This window comes from Dromiciops gliroides, chromosome 1 (genome assembly GCF_019393635.1).
Source record: "Dromiciops gliroides isolate mDroGli1 chromosome 1, mDroGli1.pri, whole genome shotgun sequence".
Classification (NCBI taxonomy): Eukaryota; Metazoa; Chordata; class Mammalia; order Microbiotheria; family Microbiotheriidae; genus Dromiciops; species Dromiciops gliroides.
This window is the reverse complement of record NC_057861.1, coordinates 499,186,309-499,200,312: the sequence shown is the minus strand read 5'-3', so window position 1 is coordinate 499,200,312 and position 14,004 is coordinate 499,186,309. Positions and strand designations below refer to the sequence as shown.

The 14,004-nt window shown below is 42.5% G+C and overlaps 1 protein-coding gene across 1 annotated transcript; it reads left to right on the top strand.

Moving 5' to 3' along the window:
• The first annotated feature begins 4,564 nt into the window (after positions 1-4,564).
• On the top strand, positions 4,565-12,087 carry LOC122734439 (procathepsin L-like). The gene is made up of 8 exons (XM_043975269.1): positions 4,565-4,640; positions 8,071-8,205; positions 8,527-8,649; positions 8,747-8,902; positions 9,277-9,501; positions 10,686-10,851; positions 10,955-11,066; positions 11,833-12,087. Exons 2-8 carry the CDS (start codon positions 8,080-8,082, stop codon positions 11,930-11,932), a joined length of 1,008 nt encoding a protein of 335 aa, XP_043831204.1. The 5' UTR covers positions 4,565-4,640; positions 8,071-8,079; the 3' UTR covers positions 11,933-12,087.
• The last annotated feature ends 1,917 nt before the right edge of the window (positions 12,088-14,004 follow it).

The following is a 14,004-nucleotide window of genomic DNA, read 5'->3' as shown; positions in this document are numbered from 1 at the left end:
CTCACAGTAAGCATGAATTAGTGCACACTGAACACATGGCAAAAGTTCAGACTTCTAATGCTATTTAATTGTACAAAAAAAAATTTCTTATGCTGACCCTTAATATATTGTAATGATTGGAATGATGCCACCTGCTAGAGACTTACTGTAGGAAAGCTCAGCCATGAGGAGAAGGCACCTGAGGGCAAGACATGTGGCTTTTCCTTTGCTTGTGGGAGGAAGAGGGAGTGAGGCTGGCTCTCTCGCTCTTTTTCATGAGGACTCTGGTGGAGAGTGGAGCTAAAAACGCACTCTCCCTTTCATAGATAGATGAATCTAGGCCTTTCTCTCTCTCTTCACCAAATGCTTATTCTCCTTAATAAATGCTTAAAAGTCTAAACTATTGCTAAAGCTTATCATTTATTGGTGACCACTTATTAGATATTTTAGACAGACTAGCTAGAATTTTAGCCCCTTACAATATCTAAACCAAAATGGAAAAAGTCATGATGTGGAAGGGATAACTAATAAAACAGAATGTTCCTAATTTATGGCACTTGTTAGAACCTGAATATCATCTACTGATGGAAAGTTATCAGGTTAGCAACTACCATAAAACTGAGTATGCATTTAGGATACTAGATTATAAAATTAAATGCATTGAATTATGTTCGACTCTTCTTTCTTTTGGTTTTACTTCAATCTTTACTTTGTCCTTTAGTGGCTCTTTTCTTCTCAAGCCTGAGCTTTCCTTCATGGTCATATAAATAGGGAAGAAGACACAAAACAAGAGGTAACTAGGGTGGCATTTAGTGCAATGATTGTGCTCTAACTTCCAAGTGTGACCAATTCCCTCATTTCATATTACTATCCATACATTCTAAGTTCCAGTGAGACTAGCACAGTAGCAGTCAGTTCATTACCTAGCAGCTATTAAGTACCTTCTCTGTGTCAGGCACTGTGCTAAGCCCTGGGGATGCAAAGAAAGTCAAAACAAAACAAAACAAAGCAAAACAAGAAACCATAGTCCAGGCTGTCGAGGAACTCACAGCCTAACAGACACTGTGGGGCATGCAACATCATGTCAACAATTAGGTACAAATAAGATATCCTTCAGTCATGCCCAACTCTTTATGATTCCATTTGGGGTTTTCTTGGCAAATATACTGGAGTAGTTTCTGTCAACTGGATCGAAGTGGCCTCTGACCTGTGCATGACCAGAGCCCAGCAGAGAAGCCTAGAGACAGGAGAGTCAGAGATCAAACAGAAGTTTAATTTCAAAGTGAGGGAAATGGTTTGAAAGCAAGGAGGGAAATTAGACACATGTTCCCCCACCACCCAACCCTAAAGCCACCTGCCTTAGTGTGCTCAAACTTTGATTGTGGCTAGACAAAGAGTGAAAGACTATAGTGTAGCAACAATGCTGAGGCACAACAGCAACAGTGAGGAAAGGTTGTCTAGTGACAAAAATCTGTTCACACCAGGGTTCCATGTCTGGGTCTCTTGGTGCTTGCCAGATCTCAGAGACCATCAGTTCCAGAAGGTGAGTGTAAAAGATTGTTGTTATGCCAAGCTCAGGTCACAGCTTGCTTTCTGGGCCTTAGCTTTTGTGGTAAAATATGAAAGTTTTTAACAGTCGATTAGGATAACTGAAAGACGCCAGTTTTTCAAGGACCACCCTTTTGGGGAGGAGACGAACAGTCCGCCTGCTGCGCACGTCAGACTGCCTGCGGGACTCGACTTCCGGGGTGGAGAGAACGGAAGTGAGGCTTGTGGCTGTTTGGCGGGACTCCTGACGGCTCAGCACAGACTTTCTCTCTCCAAAGGTGGACTTTTCGGTTTGGTGAGTTTTTATAAGGAATATAGACTAAGCTTAGACTTAAGACGATTTGTATTGTGTTTCTACTTTCCTATCCTTCTAATCAACATCACCTTGTGACTACCATAACAATAAATAAAAAGGTCTATCTAGAAAACCAAAAGCTTCTTCCATTTACTAGTTTGGGAGATAAATTAAGGGAAAGGTTAAGTAGGGGAGATTTATGATCTAATATCCAATTTTAAATCTCACACTTTGGAATATAAGTTATCTCCTACTATCTTGACATTTGCCATTTCCTTCTCCAGCTCCTTTAACAGATCAGGAAACTGAGGCAAACAGGGTCCAGGGTCACTCAGCTAGTAAATTTCTGAGGCCAGATTAGAACTCTTCCTGACTCCAGGCCTGACACTCTATCTGCTGTACCATCTAGCTGCCCCACAAATAAGATGACACTGGATAAATTGGAGATAATCACATAGAGAAGGAACTAAGTTTAAGGAAGACAGGGAAAGTCTTCTTGCAAAAGATGAGTGTTTAGCTGAAATTTGAAAGAAGATGAGAATCAGAGATGAGGAAGAAGAGAGTTTCAGGCATGGAAGACAAACAGTGAAATTGCAATGAGTTAGGAGGTGGCTTGTTGAGCCTAAAAAAACACAAAGTAGGCTTCTAGCACTAGTTCACATGGAGTGAATCAGGGATAAGAAGCCTGGAAAGGCAGGAAGGAGCCAGGTTATGAAAAGTTTTAAAAGACAAAGGATTTTAGGCTGGACCCTGTGTGTAACAGGGAGTCAGTAGAGTTGATCAGTCAGATGATATTGTCAGACCTACATTTTAGCAAAATCAGTTTGACAGCTTGACTTGAGGATGGACTGGAGTAAGGAAAGACTTGTCAGAGAGGCCAACCTTCAGCCTCCTGCAATAGTCTATGCTGGAGGTGGTGAGGGTCCACCTCCAGGAGTCTCAACAGAGAGGAGGGGGCACTTATAAGGAAATGCATGAAAGGCAGAAAACTCAGGACTTGGCAACCCATTGTCTATGAGAGGTGAGTGGGAGGAGTTGAGGATGACACCTAGATTTTCAGCTTGGGTGAACGGGAGAATGGTATTCTTGATATTAATAGGGAAGTAAGGAAGAGGGGAGGGTTTGGAGAAAAAGCTAATGAGTTCTGTTTGGGGCAAGTTGAAATTAATATGTCTATAGGATCTAGTTCAAGATGTCTAAAAGGCAGTTGGAGATGAAAGTTAAGAGGGAGGTTGGGGCTGGACAAGTTTATCTGAGAGTCATCTCCATAGAGACAATCATTAAAACCATGGGAAATGATGAGGTCATCACATGAAATAGAAAAGAGGGGAAAAGAGAAGTTAGGACAGAATCTTGGGGGACCTTCACAGGGCAAGAAGCATAGGAAGATCCAGCAAAGGAGACTGACAAGGAGCAGTCTCAGAGTCAGGAGAACCAGGAGAGAGCAGGGTCATGGAGACCTAGAAAGCATCAAGGAGAAAGGGGTGACTGGTAGGGTCCAAGACTACACAGAGAGGTCAAGAAGGATGCTGATTGAGAAAAAGGCCATTAGATTCAGCAAGATTAAGAGATCACTGGCAACTTTGCAGAGAACAGTTTCAGCTGAATGATGAGGTCCAATGCCAGGCTGCAAAGAGTGAAGAATTGGTTCAGAGGAGAGGAACTGGAGGCACCAATTGTAGATGACCTTCTAAAGGAGCTTAGCCACAAAAGGGTGGAGAGATTTAGAGTGATAGCAAGAAGGAATCAAATCTAGGTTTGTTGAGGATAGGAGAGACCTGGCAACTTTTGTTGTCAGTAGGGAAGCAGCCAATAGAAAGGGAGCACCTGAGGAAGAATCTACTGGAGAAAATAGCTCCCAGTACAGAAATGTAGCTTTCCCACCTCCAATCTTTTTTTTTTTTTTAATGCCTAGAAAGCTGTGCCCACCACGTTGCCAGTAGAAACCCTCTCCATTCTGTAAGACTCAATTGCAATGCCATCTCTCCAAGGAAGCCTGCCTCTGATCCAACCCCACCCCTAAACCCCCACTTCACCAACCGCTCAATTTGGTTACACTTCTCTGGTGCATCTACCATTAATTATCGCATATAATGTTTTTCTGCCCAGAGATATCATTCCCCTCCACAGTTAGTTCGCTGGGGACCCAGATCTGCATCTTGTAAATCTCCTGGCTCAGAGTCTTCATACAGAAAACCTCAGAACTTGGGAGTGACAGGGCCTGCGTTTCAATCAATGAGCCACCCTTCCTTTTTGAACCTGAGCCTCGATTTCTCCATGTATAAAACGAAGGACTGTATGATTCTCTAAATGTTGAAATGAATTAGTGAATATACAAGTGGTTTATCGGGGTCACCTCTGCCAACCCACTTAGTCGTTCACTGTGACGAGGGTATTCCTTCCTCCCTCCCTCCCACCCACTTCCCAACTCTAACCCCCCAGCCAAGCAGAGGCCCCTTAGGAGAAGCCCTGACCCTTTTCACCTTTCCACAGGCAAAGTAAAATAAATCAGCCTCCCGGATCGCCAAATCCCTTTCTTCTCCTCCCGCCTACCCCTAAGGCAAGAGCAAAAGGAACAGGCAGAGAGGGACACCTTCGCATCACGTGCGAGCGAGTCGCTGACCCACCATTGGCCCCACCCCTTCATCCCGGCAGAGCCAATGGCAAAGATGGGAAGCGGGATCTGGCGGGTTTAGCCAGGGATATTGGCATAAAAGAGGAGCCCCCGGACCTGGGAATAAACAAATAGCGACCGGGACCCGCAGGTTTCGTTTGAGATCCCGCTGTTCCCACGTCCCGCCGCTGCTGAGACGCTCAGGTGAGGGCTGGGCAGCCGCGGCTCCCAGGTCCAAGGGAAGGCCTTGGAAAGGGGCAGACACCTTTGGCCCCGGGGAAACCCCAGGTCCCAAGGGAGAAAAAGAGGAGGACACGGCCTGGGCTTGGGAAGAGGGATGGTTGGGGAAGAGTTAAATAGCATCTACTTCCCAGGAAGCTCACATGGGAGAACATCTGAAAAGCCCTCTGCAAACTTTAAAAATCGTTAGAGGAAAGTTTGCCTTCTTTTTTATTACCATTATCACTTGTCAGGGAAGCGCAGGGAGCTAAGTCCGCAGCTTATGGAGTACGGGTGTGGTTTTGACCTTAACTTAATGGGGAAAGAGATGGTAAGGAGCAGGGGACAGGGACGGCGGCGTTGGAAGGGTCATCTGTTTGGAGACTCCCTTCCCGGATCTGATGGGGGCTGTTCTCCCTTTCCCGGGGTTCCTTTATCCGCGGATGACCTAGGGAGGTTGTGGATTTCCTCTCCGTGCAAACTTAGCAGTCACCCCTGGGGTGGGGGTACTAGGGAGGTGTACCTGCTCGTGCCTGTGAGTATGGTTCTGCTCCAGAGGAGGAGGAGGAGGAAAAGGGCTCCTCCCTGGACCCCCTTGAAAGGCCCCTTCGGAGGCCCTGCAAACTCCCCACTGCCTGTGACCCGGAACTGGGGGATGGGGATAGTGCTAGGAGTGGTGGCTCGTGGCCTCAGGCCAAGTTCCTTCTGCCTGACTGATGGTATTGGGGGTCCTGGCTCACATAGGCACCTCCACCTGACCTCTTTTTCCTGCTTGGAGAGATGGGCCTTGTTAGGAGAGAGAGGCAGGCAAGAACTTGGTTTTGGATCCAGGAGGTTTAGACGGCCAGAGGTTGTGTGATGGGCTTCCTTATCCTTCTATGTGACAGATGGATTTTGGCATCCAGGGCCTCTATCTAAGGCTTATGGCATCTGAAGGTGGCTGTCTCACTCTGCTTTGAAAAGACAGAAAAGATTTTCCTTCTCTCCCACTCTCTCCACCAGCAGCTGGCTGTAAAGACTTACTTTTATACCCTGTAGGATCATAGATTTAGAGCTGGAAGGGACCTTAGGGAAACTGAGACCCTGAGATGGAAGTGGCTTACCCATATATATATATGCCAATATGGTAGTAAGTGGCAGAGGTCAGGCTTGAACCTCTTCAAGCCAAATCTAGCTCTATTCTAGTGTGTTGCTTGGTTAGCTTTCTGAGAAATGGAGTGGTTTTGAGTTCTAGAGAAGGTGAGTGGTGATTAGGTTTTGGGAGAGGCTTAGAAATGTTGTGGTGGCTTTAAGAAAAACATTTATTTAGTATCTACTATGGGACAGGCATTGTTCTAAGTAAGCACTGGGGATATGAAAGACAGTCTCTGCCCTGTATAAAGCAGTAACCTGCAGACTTTTGCAAAGACACACCCCCATCAGGAAAAAACAAAAACAAAAACTTGAGCGCTCCTGATCAATAAATATACATTTATTTTAATAAATTATACAGGTGCAAATATAAACACAAATAGTTTTTAAAGTATCAGGTCAAAATTAAATAATACAGTCCTTGGGGCAGTAGAATCATTGGAATACACTGGATATGCTCAGAGAAAAATGGTCACTTTAGAATGCTATTTTAGAATGATTTTGGCTGCTGTGTGAGGATATGATGGAATGGAGGAAGACTTGGGGCAGGGAGATGAGTTAGAAGGCTATTGAAAGAATCCATTGCAGAGGTGATAAGGGCCAGAACTAGCCTGTTAGGAAGGCAATTGAGGGAGATGCTTTGGCAACTGTTTGAATATATAGGATGAGTGTGAGTTGAAGGTAATACTGAAGTTGAAATCTAAGGAAGGACAGTGGTATCCTTGACAATAGTACTTGTCATAGTTTGGGAAAGGGATGGGTTGGGAGAGAAAGGTAATGTAATAAAATTATATTATTAATGTAATATAATTACTATGTATTCCATATACTGTTGCCTCATCCTGGGGAATTCAGATGAGGAGAGAGGGAGTCTTCCCAGTCACTGCTCCAGCTACAACTCCCTCCCTTCCCCTTTTTCCCAATGGCTGCTGCTTGGCAGTAGTTTCATCATAACTGCCTTTAGTTGGGGGAGGTTGGGAACATGAGAGAAGTCTGAGTAGGGGATTATTAGTGTAATTGTCTTAGACAAGCCCCCCAAATGGCCAGTCAGGGACTGAGATGTGGTCTAACCTCAAACTCTGAGTGGTTAACAACAAAAACAACAACAATAAGAGGCTAGTAGTGCTTTAGGATTTAGAAAATGCTTTATAAATATTACATAAGTTTATCCTCACAACAACCCTGTGAAGATAGCTACTCATAAAAAATGTTATCCCCATTTTGCAATTAAAGAAATTGGGGTAAGGCTTGCTTATAGCCCCATAGCTACTGCTAAGTGTTGGAAGAAGGATATGAACTCAGGTCTTCCCAAGCCTTAGATCCACCACTCTAGCCACTGTGCCATCTAGCTTCCTCTAACCCACTGTGGTCACACCTTGGCTTCCATTTTGGGAACCACTGTCATTAAATTTAGGAGCACATTTAAGCTTTTTTTTTTTTTGTTGGTGGGTTTTGGGGGTTTTTTGTGTTTTTTTTTTTAAGTGAGGCAGTTGGAGTTAAGTGACTTGCCCAGGGTCACACAGCTAGTAAGTGTTAAGTGTCTGAGGTCAGATTTGAACTCAGGTCCTCCTGAATCCAGGGCTGGTGCTCTATCCACTGTGCCACCTAGCTGCTCCCCCACATTTAAGCTTTAAAAAACAGCTGCTTTAAAGCACCTGCCCTGGATTCAGGAGGACCTGAGTTCAAATTCGGCCTCAGACACTTGACATTTACTAGCTGTGTGACCCTGGGCAAGTCACTTAACCCCAATTGCCTAACCAAAAAAAAAAGAATAGCTGCTACTTTTGAACTGGGGTGTCTTGGAAACTCAGTTTTTAATTATCTTTTCTTTTGATGTTGGCATGTAAATGAGCATTGTCTTGTTATTAGTTTTGTGTGTACATCTAACCTTCCTGAAAAACTTTAGATCAGCATTACCTCTCTTTTATTTGCCCATAACCTACCCTAGCCCACACACAGTGCTATTTGGTGAAATGAATTTTGTTTTTCCACTGGGAAGACTGTGTTTTTTCCAAAAGAAACAAGAGCTTGCATTTTTGGTTTGGATTGCTTTTTGTTTGTTTGTTTGTTTTGTTTTGTTTTGTTTTGTTTTGCGGGGCAATGGGGGTTAAGTGACTTGCCCAGGGTCACACAGCTAGTAAGTGTCAAGTGCTGAGGCCTGATTTGAACTCAGATACTCCTGAATCCAGGGCCGGTGCTTTATCTACTGTGCTATCTAGCCACCCCTTGGATTGCTTTTTTAATCATACAAATGTTATATCTTTCTTCCTTTTTCCCCTTTAAGGTTTGAAACATGAATTTCTACCTGTGTTTAGCTTCCCTGTGCTTGGGGATAGTAGCTGCTGCTCCACAGCTTGACTACACTTTAGATGATAAATGGCAACAATGGAAGACACAACACAGAAGGACCTATGCAGTGGTAACCTTCAAACTACCTTGTTCTCAACTCTGTCAAGTACAATTACGTCCAAGGTGGACTAAGGAAATGGCCTTTTCCCCAGAAGCCAATTGTTCAGATGAGACCTTCATGTGCTCAAGATGGCTGCTTTTCCCACAGGATGTCTATAACATCAGAGCTTGGAAGCCCTTGTGGGAGGGCAGTATTTGGATGTAGTCACCACCCCAACTGTGTACTAACCCAGTTATGGACAGTGGATTTGGGCTGAGGATAGTTTAACTTGTATGTGTAGGGATATAAGCAGAAGCTTACTGAACCTCACATTTGTGTACTTGCTTCCAGGATGAAGATAGTTGGAGGAGAGCAACATGGGAGAAGAATTTGAGAATGATTGAAATGCACAATCTGGAGTATAGTGCTGGCAAACATAGTTTCCTAATGGGAATGAACAAATTTGGTGATATGGTGGGTGTGCTGGGACAATCTGATGCTAATACTGAGAAGTCAATTATCCTTTGCTCCCAATATACTTTGAATAAATCAAATTTTTTTTTCCTTTTAGACCAATGAAGAATTCAGGCAAATGATGAATGGCTTTAGACAAAAGGGATTTGAAACAAAGCCCAAAGGAACTCTGTTTCGTGAGCCTCTCCTTTTAGAGACCCCTAAATCTGTAGACTGGAGAGAAAAAGGCTATGTAACTCCTGTTAAGAATCAGGTATTCAAGTTGCTTAAGTTTGGTCCATAGATAAATCAGATAAACTTAGTGAATCTTATGATAGGTAAACAGTCTTGTTTGTTTTGGTTTTTTGTGTGTGTGAGGCAATTGGGGTTAAGTGACTTGCCCAGGGTCACACAGCTAGTAAGTGTTAAGTGTCTGAGGTCGGATTTGAACTCAGGTACTCCTGAATCCAGGGCCGGTGCTCTATCCACTGCGCCATCTAGCTGCCCCTAAACAGTCTTTTTTAATAATGGGATTTCAGATCAGGTCTGTGACTGACTTCCTTTCCATATTTAAAATTGTTTACATCTGTGTTTAAAAGATTGCTGAAATTCTCTTATACACTAACCACCCCTTTTTGATTTTTTCAGGGTCAGTGTGGTTCCTGTTGGGCATTTAGTGCAACTGGTTCCCTGGAAGGTCAGTGGTTCCATAAAACAGGACAACTTGTTTCACTTAGTGAGCAGAATTTGGTTGACTGTTCTACAGCTGAAGGCAATGAAGGTTGTAATGGTGGCTGGATGGATCAAGCCTTTGAATATGTGAAGGAAAATGGAGGCATTGATACAGAGGAATCATACCCCTATGAGGCAACGGTAAGCATAACTATTGCATTCTCCATCATTTTGGTTGAGCTGACTTTGAAAGGAGAGTCTCAGTTAGGGAGATGGGAGTTGAATGAGACTTGCAAAGAGGGCAGACTTAAATACCACCTCCCTCCCTAAACAATCTACAAATGCATCCAAAATACATTAACAATTAAATTTAATTGCCTTCACTATGTATATAGTCACCTAGAGCAGATCCTTTTTGAATAAGAGCATAAGTAGGTATACATACAGCACCTTAGGAATTATATAGACTGTTGTCTCAGATACTTGTCTGAGACAACATCTTTATTTTACATCTTTATTTTAAAATGACTTGTTCAAGATCACAAACATAATAATAATTGGTAAAGTCTGAATTTGAACCCAGGTTCCCTGCACCTACATCCATCCTTGCCTTTGTACCCTACCCTTAGGCCTCCTGAACACCTAATTTTCCCAACAAGTGCTTCCTTAGGAGCAGTGAAAGAAATCACAGTTGAATCTAATGTTGCCTAATTCTTCCTGACATTTTATGTCATTCTTAAGGTTTACAAAGCATGTCATTCCCTTAATCTCATTTGATCCTGGAACGGCCCTGTCAGGGGGAGGTATTATCCTTCTATTTCTGATAATCTCTCAACCTCAGGCCCATGAACATTTAGCTTGGAAGTGGAGAGCTAGATTCAAACCTAGGTCTCACTGGACTATGCTACAACACAAACCCAAGTAGAAATGGGGGCCACTGAAGCATACATTAGACTCCATGTGGGATGGATATTGATTTAGGATTGATGTGTAGGAAAATCACCAGCCTTCTGGTTTACACCATGTGTCCTTCTTTCAATGTGCCTTTTTTTTTTTTTTCGGGGCAATAATGAGGGTTAAGTGACTTGCCCAGAGTCACACAGCTAGTGTCAAGTGTCTTGAGGCTGGATTTGAACACAGGACCTCCTGAATGCAAGGATGGTGCTTTATCCACTGCACCACCTAGCTGCCCCCTCAATGTGACTTTCAAATAGTCCTTTGCCCACCCATATCCAGCTGTCTTCTTGACCTATTTATCTAAAAAATTAAATGCAAAAACATTTCCCATACATTTATTAATTTCATGACCATCAATTTTAAATTCCTCTGGGACAAACCCTTGATAACGAATTAAACCAGACCTTTTATCTGTTTCTTTTGAAAAGGATAGCACTTGTCGGTACAAGCCACAATCCTCTGTTGCTAATGTCACAGGATTTGTGGACATTCCAAAGGGGAAGGAGGAGGCACTCGAAAAGGCTGTGGCAACTGTGGGTCCCATCTCTGTTGCAATTGATGCAGGACATTTCTCTTTCCAGTTCTATCACTCTGGTAAGCATTTCTTCATTATTTCTGTAACAATGCACTTAAAACCATGTTATTGGCATTTGTTATTTAGTATAACTGAAGTTAATATTTCACTTGAATATCCTAGGTATTTATTATGAACCACAATGCAGTAGTGAACAACTAGATCATGGCGTGCTGGTTGTGGGCTATGGTGTCGAGGGGAAAAATGGAAAGAAATACTGGATTGTCAAGAACAGGTAAACCAAGTTTTTGCCTGTAATGTCATGGACCTGCCACCTTTGGGTTATTTCATTTTGAAGAAAAAGGGAAGAGGAAGGATGCAGTCACTGGGATCCTGAGAAATGGGGAAAGGATGTTTATGGATGGAAGGGGCCCTCTTTTTAGGATCCAGCATAGATTGAGAGTTCCCCAGTGGTCCCTCAGAGTTTCCATAACCACTGATGACTAGATAGTACAAAAGGTTCCCTGTTGGCTAGTTTGTGGGACTGTTCTAAGACTGTTATTGTCAGACTGACTCACAAGGTGCTCTAGGTAAAGCACTTGGGAAACCTTCAAAGTGCTTCTTGATGAGTGAGTAGTTGACCTGAATAGGGCAGCTAGGTGGCCCAGTGTACAAAGCACCCCAGCCCTGGAGTCAGGATGGACCTTAGTTCAAATGTGACCTCAGACACTTACTAGCTACATGATCCTGGCCAAATCCCTTAAGTCAGTTTACTTTAGTTTCCTCATCTGGAAAATGAGCTGAAGAAGGAAATGGCAAATAGCTTTAGTATCTTTACCAAGAAAAGCTAAAAATGGGGTCATGTAGAGTCAGAAGCAACTAATCCACTAAACAGCAACCAAGTTGTCCCCAGCAATTATTTTCATTCTTTTCTGAAAGGCCCAAACTCATTGCTGAATTCAGTCATCAGTCACATCAGGTGTCAGAAAGTGTTGTGTCCATACAGTAAAAGTATACTTTTGGGTGGTGCTCTGAAGCTGATTACTTAATTTTCTTTTCAGCTGGGGTAAGAATTGGGGTAAACAAGGTTACATTTTAATGACCAAAGACAAAAAAAACCACTGTGGAATAGCAACAGAAGCCAGCTATCCTCAAGTATGACTGGACTGAAGGAGGACTGCTTCACAGAAAGAAGTGATCTGACCTGTGTATCATTTGGGATAAAACACCTCTTTCACTCAGGGAAACCTAGTAATAATTTGGGTTTCTTGTGATATTTTTACATTTGTGAAATGTGAACACTACTTCGTTATAAATAGCTTCTAATACTGATAATTCAAGACTTATCAATTTTCATTTTTTTTTTAAAATGTATGTATAAAGCTTTACCTTTTTTAATAAATCTCAATTCATTATATATGAACTTGATTTAAGTGCAAATCAGTCAGCCTGTGTGTGGCTTTGGCATTACTTCAGTCCCAGTAGTTTTTTGTTTTGACAAGATACACCTTGACCCCACAAACACCCTAACTGCTTCAGCCATTCTCTCCCATGGTTAAAAACCGCCTCAGACAGTGACTGTGACTCATAAGACATGTCAGTTTCCCCTCTTTTGGTTTTCTTGGGGGTTTTCTTTAAAGAGAAAACCTGTAATCCTTTTCACCTGGTGTCCCAAAAGGCTTAGTGCAGTTTTAAGTCCACTTTTGGGACAGGCCATTTTTCACCCAAGGTTTATTACCTTTTAATGTTAGCTTTCTTTACTTTGTTGTAATTTTTGTACACAATTATTCTTTTGTCTGTTTTCTTGTGTCTGCATCAACTCTTAGCATGATTGGCTGAATTCTTTATACCTTCATTCCTTATAGAACAACAATTCATTACATTTATATACCATAATTGCTTTGTTATTCTCTAATCATTGGACACATACAAGGCCATGCCTAGGAGCAACTAAGTCACTGGGCCAAGCAAGTAATAACTCTTGCTTCATAAATGCTGGTTGGCTGACTAATTGACTGGGTGGTAGTACTCCCTGGTATATTTCAGTCTCTCTCTCCCTTCCCTCACCTTCCTTGGCTGCCTTTCTTCTGATTTCTTCTATAATCAAAACAACTCAGCCTTTGCCTGTGAAAAGAGCTTGTCTATGGAATGTGCTGTTATCTTTGTGCCTTCTCACTCAAAAACACCCTTTCCAGGACACCCATTCACTATTTGTACAGTTTCCCCTTTAGAAGGGCAGGATATTTGTCATCACTGGAGCTGCTTGTTTGATTTGTGATAACCAAAAGCTGATAAAATAAGAATGAAAGTTTTTATTTAGGGCTTGATAAGTGCTAAGCCCTGGGGAAAAAGTAAAATCAAAAACAATCCCTGCCTTCAAGGAACTTACATTTTGATAGCTTGGTGGTAGCCTCCTAGGCCTGGAGTCAAGAAGACTTATCTTCCTGAGTTCTAATCTTCCATCACACACTTATTAGCTCTTTGACCCTGGCTGGTCACTTAACTCTGTTTGGCAAACCACTCCAGTATCTTTGCCAAGAAAGCCCCAAATGGGATCACAAAGCATCAGACAGGACTGAAAAATGACTGAACAACAATGGGACTCAAATAGTTAGAGATTGGGAAGGAGTATTTCAGACATGGGAAACAAGCAGTACCAGAGCACTGGAATCTTGTGTTTGAGGAACAAGTAGGTTGTAGGTTGGTACCACTGGACCACAGAGTGTGTGGAAAGGAGCAGAGTATAAGAAAATTGGAAAGGTTAGAGAGTACCAGGTTGGGAAGAACTTTTTATTTATTTATTTATTTTAGATTAAAAGGTACATACACAGTTTGTTTTTTCAATAAGTTTCTAATTAATAAACATTTATTAATCACCTACAAGTGCCATGCAGTGTTCTAAGCAGCAAGTATACAAAGAGAGGCAAATGACAGTTCCTGCCCTCAACAACTTTACATTCTAAATGCTCCCATAATCTGTGCTTTCACATATAATTTTCTCAATGATTATTTTATTCACATATTATGGCTCTTGGGCAGCTAGGTGGCGCAGTGGATAGAGCACCGGTCCTGGATTCAGGAGGACCTGAGTTCAAATCCAGCCTCAGACACTTAACACTTACTAGGCTGTGTGACCCTGGGCAAGTCACTTAACCCCGATTGCCTCACACAAAAAACAAAAACATAGCTCTTAATATTCGAAGTATAATATTTTAAAATTAAATTCAACTATT

Bases quoted from the DNA above. Each gene is read 5' to 3' on its own strand.
- LOC122734439 (XM_043975269.1), top strand. From the start codon at position 8,080: ATGAATTTCTACCTGTGTTTAGCTTCCCTGTGCTTGGGGATAGTAGCT. The intron at 8,206-8,526 runs GTAACCTTCAAA...ACTTGCTTCCAG, and splicing joins ACAGAAGGACCTATGCAGTG to GATGAAGATAGTTGGAGGAG. The intron at 8,650-8,746 runs GTGGGTGTGCTG...TTTTCCTTTTAG, and splicing joins TGAACAAATTTGGTGATATG to ACCAATGAAGAATTCAGGCA.